Below are 16,408 nucleotides of genomic sequence, written 5' to 3'. Positions count from 1 at the left end.
TTTTTTGTGTGAGCAAAGACAGTGATTGAAAATTAATAAAATAGAGAATGGAAATGGGGAATGTCTCAAAAAGACAACAACCCGACCAAACCGGAGCAGACAACAGCAGAGGCCAACAATGTGTATGTAATAAAAGAAGACATGAAATAAAGTATCAAATTATCAGAGAGTACACTCAATTTCCTATAAGCTAAGAGAATGGCAGTCGAAATTCTTGTAACCGTCCACCCTTTTTAATGTGGTTAGTACAAATTATTTGATCCTAAGGAACTGTTTTTGTTGAAAATGCTTGACATAGTTAATACCGGGTATATGGCGAAAAAAAAAGTAAGCTGCAAACTTAAATACTGTGCTACATTTTTCAGAGTACACAATGAATATGCTTTTAAAAATATAAACTTTCTTCAGTATGAATTAGCATACATTGTACGCAAATGATATAGTATTATTAGTACCATATTTCCCGTGAGAACTTTAACCATCGTCAAACCCTCCAAATTGATGAGCGGAAAGAATGGTCGGAACGGATGCTATTTTCCCTGTGTAACATTGCAAGTTTCTCCGATGAAGGAAAATATATGGATGCTGAATGTAAATTCTACAATATACTAATATAAGGACATATCATATGAATATACGACTCTTATGTATCCTGCAGGATGTTACTATAAATCATATTTTATTAGTAGATTTTTTAATAGCTCAGATTCAAGTAGTTTCATAAGAGGTTTTTTTTATTAGATTTACAGTTATCTAATGTAAATTAATTTCTAATTCTCTTTCTTATTCTGTGTTAATCGGATCCTACAGCATTTCATTTCTAGGTAGAAATATAAATTATTCTTCTGTAATCTTCACGTTAATGAGAACTGACAAACTTTACAGTAAAATGACAATGTTAGAAACCATAAATTTCACATCATTCGAAAGCATGCCATGTGTTATGTCTTTTTGCACCAGGTTGTCAATTAGTTGTACTGTGCAATTTTCGTGAAATTTTAAGGTCAAAGCAATTTCCTTGTTTTTCAAGTCATCAACATTTTTATGTATCAGTGGCGGATCCAGGGGGGGGGGGGGGGTTCCGGGGGTGCGCACCCCCCCTTTATTTTTGCCGATCAATGCATTTGTATCGGGACATATGTTTTGCACCCCCTGCACCCCCCCTTTGCCCTGGGTTAGCACCCCCCCTTTCGAAAATTCCTGCATCCGCCCCTGTGTATTCAGGCATCTTAGCAATAGAAAGATGTATGAAACTAATGATAACTTATAAATCAATGGTTAAAAGGTACTTGTCAAGGACACAGTAAAATTATCAATATGATTAAAGACTAGGGATGGCAACGAGTATTCGAGTACTCAGGTACTCTCTCGGAAGGCCGAGTACTCGAGTAACGGTTTAGTACTCGGATACTCGTTTGCCTTTTATAAATCTTGGAATATATCACCTTTATGAAAATGATATCTATTACACGTTTATCCTGTGACTACTATGAGTTATAATTTAGTTTACGTCATCTATAATAGCAAAACGTGTTTGAGCAGTACCAGCATAGTCTGTTCCTTCCAAGATTTTTTTTTTCTTGTGCAAGACTGTGGTAACAAAACTTAGAAAGGCATGTTGATCAGATCATGTCGCTGAACAAGAACAAAATCAAAGTGCCGTGCGGTGAACCAAACGCAACTGATTTGTTCATGGATTAACACTTTCATGAATTAATAACTCAATAGCCGTAAAGTTAATTTTGTTAATTAATCAAGACTTTTTTATAAGCGTGATTGATATGTGTACATTGAATGTAATCAATGTTTATTTGAAACTCTGTCATTGTTTAATTTATAATTAAATTTCGTTTCGTATAAGTAATTTGAAGTACAATATTTCGTTGGCAAATTATGAGACAAGACGAGGCGCGCGTCTGGCGTGTTGGATTGTGGACCTGGTACCTTTTGATAGCTATTATTCGTGTGTTTCTCTGTCCTATGTGCTCTCCCATTTATTTGTATTGTAGTCCTGTTATATGATGTTGTCATTTCAATTCTATATTTAACATTGCCATAAAAGCGGGATGTTTGGCTAGCCACAAAACCAGGTAAAAAAAATGTCCTGTGCCAAGTCAGGAAAATGGCCATTGTTATATTATAATTCGTTTCTGTGTGAGTTACATTTTAGTGATGTGTTTCTGTTGTGTCGTAGTTCTCCCCATTTGATGTGATTCCCTCAGTTTTAGTTTGTAACCCGGATTTGTTTTTTTCTCAATCTATTTATGAATTTCGAACAGCGGTATACCACTGTTGCCTTTATTTGGACATTTTGGTGGTTTTAATATAATATTTCTGATTTTGTTCATAAACACACAACCTTTAATTGCTATATGAAATTTTATCAAATCAGGAACGGTGGTCCATTATTCATTTATCAAAACTTTTCAATGGACGTAAAAGATTTATCCGAGTAAGAGTATAAAATTTCAGATCTTTTGACATCCCTATTAAAGACGTATTCCATTTAAGAAAAATAAAAAATAATGCATATTTAGGACGAGATTGTGATACTGCGATAGGAGTATGAACCCTGCTTTGTACTAGACCCAGACGATTAACCGGATTTTAAAAAGTGCTAGTTCACAAGGGAAAAGTCCTCAGAAAGACATTTCACCCTAGACGGACACATTATTCTGAATCCGAGACGACCAATATTTCCTCTTACTCATTAGAGTCGCGTTGTTGGCGGAGAAGCAGCAAATACCAATAATTTTTAAGGTCTTTAGTTTGACCCGACTGGGTTTTTTTTTTATCTACGATTCTGATGCGATTGCGATCCTCGAGACCACCGTGCCTGTTTCTTATCTACGATTCTGATGCGATTACGATCCTCGAGACCACCGTCACTGTTTCTTATCTACGATTCTGATGCGATTACGATCCTCGAGACCACCGTGCCTGTTTCTTCACACCCAGATTTATAGTAGGTTTGTTGTTGCTCAATCAGTATATCTAAATAAAAAAGATAATCAGACTGTAAGTTTTTGTCTGTTTTGCCTAGACTAATGTTTTGTATTGACTGCTAAGAATATCCTTAGACCATTTCGTTAATTTTTTATAGTAAGAAAATAACTCCAAGGTTGGACTAGAAAATTTTAAGGATTTTATCATGGATGTGTAATAAATAATAATTTTATAAAGTTCGAGATTGCATGTTAGTTAAGTTATCGCGTCACTGTTTGTGGCATCCTGTTGTGTCTATCGTGAATGAAATATGTTCGTTGCTGTTCTGCAGTTTGCTAGTTGTGTCGACTATTTTATTATTTGTTTGTACGTTTCTCTGTTATGAATTTTCTTGCATGTGTTGGTGCTGTATTTCTGTCAAGTAATGTTGTCATTTTAGCGATATTTTTTAACATTGTACAAAGCGGGAGGTTTAGTTAGCCTTTAAACCAGGTTCAACCCACCATTTGTTTTTAAAATGTACCGTACCAAGTAAGGAATATAGCAGTTGTTATCATAAAAAATGTCTATGTATGTTGGTGTTTGTTTTTGTTCCACTTCGGTGTTCCTGTTACTTTATTTAACGTATACCTGGACCCCTTACCCCTTTCCGCCAGAAAACCCGATATCGAGGGCTTGCAGTATACACCTATTATAACACAAGTACGGGCATTATTTCAGCTCAGTGGTATCTCGTAAAGGGAGAGAACACGTAAAAGAATATGAACAACATATTTGTCTATAAACGTTAACAAATATCAATAACTGTACCAAAGGTTCCATTCTAAAATAATCTGACGATAAATTTGTTTTTAACCGTTTCACTTTTCAGTATCTAGTAAAATATTCAAAAGAAGAGCGCATGCTGATTGAACCGCGTGTTTGCAATTCCGTATCAGATATATTCGTAATACCATATCTATTTCAATCAGGGTTTTTAATATCATAAATTAGCAAATACTTTCAATAATAATAAATTAAGACAGACTTTGGTGAAACATTTGTTAATCAAATGACGCATGCCTGAACTGATAGTTTCAAAAGGTTTTATAGTTTATTACACGATATTGTAAGCATACAAATATACAAAGTACATTCAAACGAATGTTAATTCGATAATAACTTCATACATAAGAAGCTTAATTTTAAAACACAATTGACTTATAATGCCATTTAATTACGAACATTCTTACGAAGTACATGTAATTGCATTTATACAAAAATTATTTTCATTGGCACACCAAAAATGTAAACTTTAGATTAAATCCCTAGCATTCCAAATTTTGAACTTAGTATAGACTTTAGTCAATCTAAAACATGGTCCCTTACAACTTTTCCTGGATAACCACAGATGAGACTACCACAGGCGAAACTCCTATCACAGATGCTTATGATTCTACAGGTGCTCTGACGTTTGTCGTCGTGGTTATCATGGTGTACGGGTTTTCAGTGATTCTAGTGTTTTTGTTTAATTTCTATAAAAGTAAACAAACAGACCACGACGAGTTAGACAGACAAGCGATAGTCTATGTCAAAGGAATTGATTCCGTGCGTCGAACTCTCGAACAACGGGAGAGAATGAATTCTGCAGCAAAAATAATGAAATCTGTTTCGAGTTACAGTGATATAAAGGAATTTTTACCTAATAAGTTCGGAAGAAATGCATGTGTAGCAGTACCTCTACTTATGACTAGTCAAAACGAACAGCACCAGAAACCTATATTTTCAATGGGAAGTCCCACTGAGGAATGTGATCAAAATTTCAATTCAAAAGATGTTTCTAGAGGAAATACAGATAGACTAGTTCAATATAGTTACACAGTAGAGGATATACTGGAAGAACTATCCGACGAATGTTTCGACAGTTGACTCGAGGATAATTAAACACAAATGACTACAAATTCAATGGCTAACGTTCTGGTCGAATTTATACATTTCTATTTTTACAAGATGAAGAATACGTATAATGTAGTAGTATTGAATGAATAATTTCTATGCATTACTTTGTTTGCCTCCTATCTTAGAAACTATAAAAAGAAAATATTTAAAAAAGTGATTAAAAAAAGTTTGTTTTTCCTTTTTTGTGTTCATATCAATATATGGTTTAGTCGTGATGTGCATACATATTTATATAGATATAAAAGTGTTAAAAAGTTGACAACGAATGATTTAGAATTAAAAGAAACACAGATAAATAATATCAGTGGATAATATTCGCATATTTATCACGAAATACGTCCGGTTAACAGTTTTAAAAATCACAATGGTAAATTTCAGATTTGAGCGTCAAAGATAGATCAATTGAACAAACTCAAGACTTCAGCTTTTAAAACAGTTTTTTGTGCTAAATCATGATACTTGCTTTTTGATTTTGACTATACTTGGCAAATCTCATTAAAGAAAAAGGATATGTGGTATGATTGCAAATAATACAGAGTTCAAATAGACTGGTTCGCAATCGCAATATTCAGTATGTTACACAACTGAGACTACTATACCACATATATATATAGTTATAATAGTCTCAGTACACAACAAATATAACATTTCCTTTTTACAGCTGTAGTAGCTTATAAATTTACAATACGTTTTCAGACTATCTTTTCATATAGAGTATTGTCAACTATACACAGTCGACATAACCATTTCCAACTGAGGATCATGAATGTATTTCATGTTGTTCTCTTTATATTTGTCCTTATTACCCTGTTGATTGGCCACAGACTTGCAAAACATCGTTCCCTATTGAGTTAAGATTGATTTGTTGTACTTTTGTCATGGCAAAAGATCTTGAAAAATAATATGAAAGGTTCTAATTTTTGAATGTGCATTATTTTGCATATATGTATAAATGTATTGATTTAGCGTAGAAGTTTTATCCTTCATACTTAATCCAGACTTTTTACCTTTTCCAACTATGACTTCAAACTTTGTAAGGAGTCCTCCGGGCCCTTTTCAAAAATATGGATCGACATGTGCTGAGCAAATATGGGTCAGTCGTGTAAGCAGCAGAGAGGTCAATTGTTTAGAATCATCTGATACTACGAGAACTACTAATTGCGCATATCTTCTCTCTTCTCAGTGTGTTTGTCCCTTGTCAAAACTATGTTTAGCTGCCTTTCAATAATACGGCTGTGACTACGGGGCACCGAACAGGACTCTTGTGGTTTTGTACTCGAATGATTCAATTTTGTACGGAAAAAAAATAAAAGCATAGTATTACTACAAATTTGAATTTTTTCATACAAAAATTATCTTTCAGTGGACATTGTTACTTTTGTGATAATGTCCAGTAACAATGTCCACTGGAAATTCATTTTTGTACCACAGACTTTACTTTTGTTGCCTAATTTGAAAAGTAGACGACAAAAGTCAACTTTGGATGCAAATTAGTTTAGTTTGGATACTGAGAACTTATTTGCATACAAAACTTAGATTTTGTCACAAAATTCAATTTTGTGTTTATTTTTGTGAAGACAATATTTTGATTACAAAAAGTCCAAGTCCCCCATTCGGCGCCCCGTACTGCCACTGCAGATAATAATATATTTGTCTGTGGACAATTCAACCTGGCCTTCAATTAGCAATGGATTTACCTAAGACACCTAAGAATTTCTGTGTCAATATCTATTCTTAATGCTGTTCGCGAGTAATTTAAGAATTAGAGAATTAACAACTAATCGGCTCTAGTAATAATTGATGCAAGTTATACTTTATTGAAGTTTTAACATGGGTAGGCATTATATTCGTGATTATTTTTGCCCGAGTGATATTTCGATTCGGATTAGGACACTTTTACAGTAATTTCTATTTTCGATGTGTACAAGTTAAGAGAGTTTGGGTGGGCTCTTGACTTCCATATACAGTTTTCATCTAAATAGTTCGTTCGAACCACAGTTTAATTAAAATTATGCAAAGTTGTAATTGTAAAATTTAAAATCAGTGTAAAAGAAATTAACACATTTATTAACAATAACAATATTCGTGTCACAATATAACAGAAAAGTTATAATTTAACGTTTTCTACTTTGGAGGTCAAATTTTGAGCAAGTTGGATGAAACGTTGCCGTATCTGGGCGTTTTTCAATAAAAGTGTGAATTTGATTTTCCTCTGAGTTCAGTATTTTTGTGATTTTACCTTTGAGACATAAAAAAATGGAAAAAAATCAACTTGTCCAAAATTTTATTTCAAGGGTTATTTTGAATACCTCTATCATGGACATGTTTGCATATATAAAAAAAAATACTCTTTAAATTGATATTATTTTCATAATTTATGTTCTGATTCGTAGGGGATATTTGTCCACAGTGAAACTGCTTCTAAACGCACATCTTATTGCATTTTAATGTCCCTTATGGACGTTCTAGTTTGTTTCTTCTTCTTCCGAATACGGGAGTAGACTCCTAGGTAGGATTGTAAAATTTCCCGAAATTTGTGTGCTATGTACATATGGACTTAATTTATAAATAATATGACAAAGAAAAATTGTTAACAATAACATATATACATTATGTACAGTGGCTTTGTAGTTTAATAAGTTGTTGTGGATCCTTCAAATGTTAGAGTGGATATGCCACTTTTGAAGGATTCCAGGGTGTCAGACATACCTATTGCTTTAGGTAGTGAGTTCCAGTCCGAAATAGTGCGAGGATAAAATGAAAATTTCAAGAAATCTTTATTTGTTGATATTTGCCTAAATTTATGTTTCCCCCTAGTACGTCTTTCAGATATTGTTAAATTGTCCTTAGGAACTTCAACTAACCACCAATTTATTTTATATAGCATAGTTAATCAGCTTTTTTCCCTCTTATTTCTAAATTTTCCCATTCCAATGATTTAATTAAATTTGAAACTGCTCCAGGTGATCTGTCTTTTTGACAAACCTGGCTGCCTTACGCTGTACCTGCTCAATCTGAGTGATGTGTTGCTTTTTGTACGGATCCCAGACAGGGGAAGAGTTTTACTTTATATACTAGAACAATCTCCCTTTTTTTCTGAATTGGAGAACCATTTTAATCGATAACTTATGAGATTAGACAGTACTTCACATATGAAGGTACATCGATCTCTTGTTTTGTAGTGGACAAAACCGTTTCGTAGTGGACAAAAAGTTTCGTAGTTGACATCAATCCTATCCTAATAAACATACTAAAAATTACATGAAACTAACTCTTTTGTTTTACACAAATATAATTGAAAAAAGATTAAACAAGAGGCTGTCACAACGACAGCAAACCGGATTTATTTTTAAAATTTGAAAAGCTTAGATTGAATGGTTCATGAGTAAATGCAACAACGTGAATGGAAACACCATTTTACGATCTTTCAAGAACCATAACTCCTGAACGGTAAAAGTCAAAATCGTCATTATTGAACTTGACCTCTATTTTGTCATCAGTAACAAGATATTAAAATTTCAAAAGCTTTGGTTGGATGGTTCATGAGAAAATGCACGGACACGATGGGAAACACCATTTTTCAATCTTTCAAGAACCATAACTCCTGAACGGTAAAAAGTCAAAATCGTCATAATTGAACTTGACCTCCATTTTGTCATCAGTAACAGCATATTAAAATTTCGGAAGCTTTGGTAGAACAGTTCATGCATAAATGCACGGACACGACTGGAAACTCCATTTTTCAATCTTTCAAGAACCATAACTCCTGAACGGTAAAAGTCAAAATCGTCATTATTGAACTTGACCTCCATTCTGTCATCAGTAACAACATATTAAAATTTGGGAAGCTTTGGTAGAACAGTTCATGCGTAAATGCACGGACACGACTGGAAACTTCATTTTTCAATCTTTCAAGAACCATAACTCCTGAACGGTAAAAGTCAAAATCGCCATTATTGAACTTGACCTTTGTATAGTTGTCAGTAATAACATATTAAAATTTTAAAAGCTTTGGTTGAACGGTTCATGAGTTAATGCACGGACAACATATGATTGCCGCCCGCCCGCCCGCCGTACATCCCCAAATCAATAACCGACATTTTTGTCACAAAAATCCGGTTAAAAACGACTGCATGGTAGTGGTAGTGTCCACTACGAAACGTTTTTCTCCCATACTTGTTACGTACGTGACCGTTTCGTAGTGGACATATTCACATGTTTTATTTTCCCCCCACAATCCCTATATTGCAATAGTAACAAGAATGGTTCTATTCACCAAAGCACGTACTAAGCTGTACACTGACATTTTTTTCATAATTTTAAAACCAGATACTGAAGGAGATTTGACCCGTTTCGTAGTGAATATTAACTGAAATACGGTATCACTCTGGTCCATTTGATGTGCTCAAAATTTTTTGCCAACAATTTAACTGCCGTTTTAAAAGCATCACTTCTTTTGTAAGACCCTAATGTTTATATCTCTTGCAAACATTGATTTTAAAAAACTGTTTATCATGTTTATTAGCAAAATTTAATGACTTCGTTTCGTAGTGGACATTTTGTCAGGGACACACCTTCTAAAATTAAAAATCCTTTGTTAAAAGCTTTTGTTGGCTATACACATAATTTTGAATAATTAAAGAACTTCTATTAAAAGTAAAAATAAAATTATTTCTACCTTTTTTTTACAATATTTTAGAGTTTGAGTGATGAACAAGGGGTCTAGGGACATGCCCTTTTGGTTATTTAGAACCATTCAGGAATCAATATCTTATTAATCCCTTTAAAAATAGTATGTTTCTTTGCTTAAAAATATCAAATCTCATTGAATTCAATGGACTGACTGCACAAAAGATTACTTCTTAAGAACAAACACATTTTGTTAAAAGTGGCTGGGACAAAAATTTACGTTTTTATTGAAAAAACGCCTATCTAGGTCAAATATGTCAATTGCGAATCATTGTATGTGGATTAGTAACCAGTGGAGTAGCTAGGTAATGTGTATGTGTACGCCCGAACCTTGGTGAGGGGTCTGAGGAACCCAAACTGATCCATGTCAAACAATTTTTGGTAGTGGATTAGATCTAGGGAGCGAGGCCCCAGGAAGCTAATGAGTTATCGAGAATGAATACCATTCCTGTCATTAAAAACTCATCAGTATCAACATACTTTAGAATCTAAATGGTTTATTTGTTATGTTAAATTATTCCTTTCGTTAATTTGAAATATAATGGTCATTGGATTCAGAGATAATGTCAAAACCAGTAGCTTTTAAATATGTTTTCAAAGAGCTGTGAGGGTAAAGCAATTAACCAACAAAATCACCTTTCTATTTCCAAGTTTTGCAAATGAACATTAATCTTCAGAGATGTTTAGGTGCAATATTAGATATCATAAAGGGTTTTGTGGAACCCTGTTTTTTTTTTGTCAAGGAATCCCCCCCCCCCACCCCCGCAAAAAGTGAATCCATTTATCAGTCCATTACAGGATTTGAAAAAAAATCCGACATTTTCTTTAAATATTTTTTCTTGATCTGGAGTACGTAGTACTAGTTTCGGCCCAGGTTTCATGACAATTTATGAAGATTGATGTAAGTGTACGCCCGTGCGTTTTGACGTTAACGTAGCTACGCACCTGGTAACAACATGTGCATCATTTAAGAGTTTAAAAGTGAAATCATTTTCCAGGGTATTCAATATCCAGGATTTTGGAATGGGGAGCGAAGTTTTGAAAGATCGCCGAGCGGAGCGAGGCGAAAATTTTTTGGGACCTTTTTGGGGCAAAAAACATAAAATAAGTGTAATATGCACTTTTCAGATGGTTACTGGCGTGTGGCATGTATATTTTGAAGTTACTGTAAAGTGTAAGGGTTGGATATTTTCGATGCTGTATTCCGTCTCTATTAATTGTCTATCATAAAATGAAAGTATGGATCCAAAGCTATGAACTGATAAATTTGATTTGGGACTTGTCAATAGAAAATAGACATGGAAAATTCTCGCTGCTTTGTTGTAAGTTAAGTTATCATAACTTCACAGATTTCTTGTTGTAAACAAGATATACGCCGGGGTATTCAATGAAATTTACAATACGGCCGGCACAAGTTAAAAAAGACAAGCAAGCAATTTCTTATATAAATGTTTGGTTGATATGTTTCACCCAACAACATTAAGGGAAGTGAGGGGTTCCAAATCAACCAAAGGCTAAGAATCAGTCTGAAATGACAACGAATTTATGAATGACGGTCGACAAATGGAGACATAAAGGCCACACCCATCAGGCAGGTTGCAGTCTGGTCTTGAAAAAAAGTATTTAATATATAAGTTCGGCGAAACAGACATTCCGTTCAGGCATGCAAACCCCTTCCACCAAAAAAATGCCCGTTTTTATTCATCATGTTCATTTAATGCTAAATAATTCTGTTAGAAATTTTCGTTTCTAATAGCAAAAACAGTGGTGGACATGATTATTGTTGTCAATCCAGATACAGCTAGAATATTTGTTTAAGGCAAAAATCAGTTATTTTTTTTTTTCTTTCTCTCAAATATCTCAGACTGTCTACTCAAATCAAATGGTTCGTACCTTAGACTTTAAATATATCTAGAGCTTTTACTTACTGGGGATCATTATTCAGCTATGTTATTTTAAAATTGGCTGGGGCGTTTGGGGCTAAACATGTTTTCGTAGGTAAATAATATTGCCGTGGAACTTTTTTTCATGTGAGTGTAATAGTCTATAGATTGTTTGGCCAGTGGAATAGTGAAATAGAAGTTAATACGTTCTTGCTCAATCCTGTGTCGCTTTGAAGTTGTCAAGATTGTCATCTTCAGCCTAAACAATGTGTTACTGTAATTTGAATTTCAAAATGACTAAGCGACGTTTTTTTCGACGCACTGTTCAACTCCACTATAGAGAATGACATGACTTTGACAATCAGTAAATCTCAGCGAAAAATATCTTTATAAGTACAGAATTGTCGCATAAAAATTAAATACTACAGTACACGGGAAATAACAAAGTTCACGAAGTCTAGTTTGATTAATCATTTTACCAAAAAAAAAAAAAAAAAAGCCCGAGCAAAGGGGGGCGTACACCCTCTACGCCCTCTCGGGATCCGCCACTGCTATCCAATATACGCATTTGCAACTGACAAATTTTATTGGATTTCGAGCATGGGTTTGTATACAAAGCACGTCATATTAGAATACTGCTTTTAGTTTGTGGAATTATACACGGAAAAAATCAGTCGGATAAAGGCCAGTCCCTACTATCCACTTGCGTTTGTAGGCGAGGCTGGCAGAAGTTCTAAAATAGAATCCGAAATCAGAACATCACTAATCCGGTGTACAGAAAATTTTATTTAGCTTTACTAGCTTCCGGTTTTTCACGATGTCGACTGCCAGAAAAGTCCTTGGCAAAGTTTCTGGTAAATAACATAATTAATCTCCTCCTGTTCATGTTTCATCTTATAGAAAATCTTTTCTTAAACATGTGTTGTGAAGTCAATACGAAAACTGGCATTGTGTTTGATCATGCTGGAGTTAAACATCACAGACACTTGTGAAAATCGTAGAAATCAAATAATTTCTCTGTTCCAAGGGTGGTGAAGACCCTCATAAGTGATATTATACACAGAATCGTGTAATATTAGGCAAATGTTACCTGCGAAAGAAGAAGAACTACACATATATAAGTAGCTATTGAAATATATAATTATACATTATAGATTTTTTTTCTAAACTGAATTATTTGTTTTATTTAGAAGGTCATGATCATGATCATCATCATGGCTTATTTTTAGAGATAGATAAGATTAGTAAATCCCTTTTTTTTTTGTATAATATACATGTTTTGTAATAAAAAAAAAGGATTCTTCATTAGCTTCATAAATGAGGACAAATAGGTAAACCTTATATTGGATGTCTCCTAAAATCTGCACATGCAAAAGGAATAAAATGAAAAAATGAGTTGCTGATGCACATTGACATTGTGTGGTGTTTATTGTTGTAATTACCAATTTAAAAAAAGTTTTTTTTAAATTTTTATTTCCCAAATTTCAGGGCAAAAAAAAAAAACAACCCTGAACCGTTCTCTGGATATGCCACTGGTTAAGAAATTGCCATTTTGATCATTGGTTGTTAGAAATCCTAAAAAAAAAAATCAAAAATGTTTTCCACAACAAATTCAATGATAATACGAATCATTAATTGAATATTTATTGATATTTAACGAAAATTTAAATGTGACCAAGACTTAAAAGAACTTTGTTGAAGAAATACAATAAAGAATCATCGAATGTAACAAGAAAAGGCACTGTTGTTATTTAAGTGATAAATGCATTGATTTCCATTTTAATTTTATTTGCAATATACAATGTATTATAGAACATGTACAGTAACAAACTTTAGTAATATTCCATAATTCTGTTGGTGTTAAACTGTTTTAGTTTTTTTTTAGAAATTTGATCCTTTCTACTATTTTCATGTCAACTAGAATTTTTAAAATTTCCGTCTGGCTAATTTGGTGTTTGTCTGCCATTTTGTCAGTGAGACAAAGTTTCCCATTGGGATATCGATACACTGATATGAATCACCATTTGTTAAAGATGTATATTCTAACTAAAGATGTATATTCTAACTATCCACTATCTAGGTAATTCAACAGAAGATGGCAGTTTGATTTATATTTTATCTTTATACAGCTATTGGCAGAGTAGGAATCAGACACTGTTATACCAACTCACGACCTAACCTGCTGGTCAACAAAAATACAAAAGTCATATGCCAAGGATTTACGGGCAAACAGGTACAACTATCTTCAATTTGTATTTCATCATACATCAAGTTATTAAGCAGTTAAGCTGCTTTATGCGAGCACCCTAGATTTATGTTCTACCCAATAAATGCTGAAATATGTGCCACTATTATTATCTGGCTGGCTATCATGTTATTTATAACTAATTGGGCACTTTTTTCATACTTTTTATTTTGGAATATAAAAAATATTACCATAAAAACGTTAAATGGTCGTCGATTTTCCCAAAAGTTTTGAAGTTGCACATAGGAAGTAGTGCTCGATAGAAATCTTTCTATAGTTTATTACCCCCTGTGCTGTGGGCTAAGATGTCAAAGAACAATTGTATGAAATATTTGATCGCTGAAAATCTATAAAGATGAGTCGTTTACATTTCCCAGATAGCAAAAGTCGTAGGAATATTGTTTGTCATCGATACGTATTACATACGTCAGTAGTCTATTAATAAGCTGATATAAGTTGGCGGCAATTTCAAATTACATAGAAGACGAAATTTACGTACCTTTTAAATTGGAAGAATTCTGATGATACATCGGTACTTTATTATTAATCATTTTATTCGTTTTTTTGTCTGATTGAGATTATTTAAATCTTCTTTATTCAGTAATCTTTAATGTATGCTCATTTGTTTTCTTGTTAATATTATTCCGATTTCTAGCAAATCACCTTCATGCTTGTCAAATTAAGTTGTTGTTATTGTAGTTTTCTGATTGGTCGATGTCAAGGTCATTTTAAGATTGTTTCGCTTTGGTGTTACACAATGTAACATAATGCTACACATGCTTTGATTAAGCTCGATGTGGTTCAATAAATATTGTGATGTAAACTTTAACAACTGTTTTCTAAAGGACGGCATTATTTAACTTCAAAGTCGCATATTTTGTAAAATATTAAGTCCAAATCTGTGATGCGTATCACACCGTTATTGTTTTTGATTTACAAGGACTTTTCGATTTCCGGTACAGAAAAATACGTCTTTTTTATATGTTTCTTTTTATAATTTTTCACATTTAAACACTCGTTAAGTGTTATTGAATCAATTCTATACGGTTCCTTCAGCAACTTTATGCTGGTAAACGATTTCCCCATGAAAATAATAAGAAAAGAAATCGCATGATCATTGATACGATAAAAAGGTAACAAGTCGACTAACGAGACTCGAGAAATGTTTAATATGTTTCAACAAGTTGAAGTTACAAACAAGTTTTCTTAATTCTTACTATTACAGTTATTGAAAGTTTAAATAAATGTTTTTTTTATTATGATATTAGTAATGGAAGACAGTTAAACCGTAATCAACATATTTTAATTCAGTTATAATTTGAGACGTAAAAAAAATCGAGAGTGAAAATGGGGAATGTGTCATAGAGACAATAACCAGATCTTAGAACAGACAACAGTCGAAGGTTACCAATGGATCTTTAAAGCAGGGAGAAACTCCTACACCCAAAGGATTGCTTTTGCTGGCCCCTTAACACAATAACCATGATAACAAAAATGTAAACTATTTCAACTAGTCACTTATTCAGGTGGAACTTTTAAACCAGAGAAAGAACAAAGTAACTACAATGTAGTTAATAAGTTCTGGAGAACTTTACGGCTAGTTAGTTCTTTCCGCCTGGAACTTTCCAACGTCGGAACAAAAGAGCATTTACAATAACTTGGACATCATACTAAAATCAGAAGTATACACAAGAAATTAATAAAATTTTTAAAAATGTACAAAACAATTATGAAAAATAAATATGATATACAGCAACAATCACCGCATTAGTGGGTCCTCACTATGGACAGGTACATACAGAATGTGGCAGCTTAAACATCTTAACTGGCACAAAACTCTCCCCTAACATAGGACAGTGTATGTGTATAATCTCAGACATTGAATCTTTATAAATATAAATTGGAAATAATTTTTGAAAGTGGTAGGATTGCACAACATAAACATTACTGTACAAGCATTATTTGATACTTTAGAAATAGCTGAGAACAATGCCTGAGATAAATATTTTGACTAATTCTTTACACTATTCAAGAATCTGAACGTGGCCAAGTTTGCCTTTCGGTTTTTGATTAACTGCCTATAGCACCCTTTGGTGCTTTGATTCAAGAGTATTATCATGATTATTGCAATACATGTACATGTATGTAATTAACATTCCCATTTTAACAATATTTTTTTGGGGATACGATTGCTTTCAAGCAATCTGCAGACTTATACCATTGACTCAGGGCCATTCCCTGACGTCAATCGTTTTATTCTTTTAACATTAAGGAACATCGCAGATTCTTAAGATTGTCTGCTTTAAAAGGTAAAAACAAACAAAAGGATTGAATTTAAACAACTTTCCTTTAATGTTCTTCTCATAATCTTCATGTTTCGATATTTCCCTTGACTTATATGCGTGTTTTTAACAACACGGAAAATCAGAATTGAGCAGTATTTATATTTAGTGTTCTTATAAATTTAGAAACAAGTCAGAGGGAATTCAATTCCCCAGTTTTGATAAAATGTGAGAGTTCTCTGAATTCCGATAAATCTATATCCGTCATATAAGAACTGAAGTGGAGTTTTTCTTAGGCTTAAATTAAAATATTGTTTGTTTGCCCTTTACCGACCGACCCTATTAATTTGTTCCGACTGAAAATCTTTTATTTCTATTTACTAGCAATATTTTATTTTAATTTTTTTTTGTTCCTACCGAAAATC

At 33.2% G+C, this 16,408-nt stretch overlaps 1 protein-coding gene across 1 annotated transcript in view; it reads left to right on the top strand.

Annotated features, from left to right (window-relative positions):
- Positions 1-12,152: 12,152 nt before the first annotated feature.
- Positions 12,153-16,408, top strand: part of LOC143073640 (succinate--CoA ligase [ADP/GDP-forming] subunit alpha, mitochondrial-like) — a 31,583-nt gene continuing 27,327 nt past the window's right edge. The window contains exons 1-2 of the mRNA XM_076249326.1: positions 12,153-12,310; positions 13,586-13,689. Of these exons, the coding sequence (XP_076105441.1) occupies positions 12,274-12,310; positions 13,586-13,689 (141 nt within the window). The 5' untranslated portion in view covers positions 12,153-12,273. The remainder of the gene's footprint in view (positions 12,311-13,585; positions 13,690-16,408) is intronic.

This window comes from Mytilus galloprovincialis, chromosome 4 (assembly GCF_965363235.1).
Source record: "Mytilus galloprovincialis chromosome 4, xbMytGall1.hap1.1, whole genome shotgun sequence".
Taxonomy (NCBI): Eukaryota; Metazoa; Mollusca; class Bivalvia; order Mytilida; family Mytilidae; genus Mytilus; species Mytilus galloprovincialis.
The sequence above is the reverse complement of the archived record's forward strand: the minus strand, read 5'-3'. Positions and strand labels throughout refer to the sequence as shown.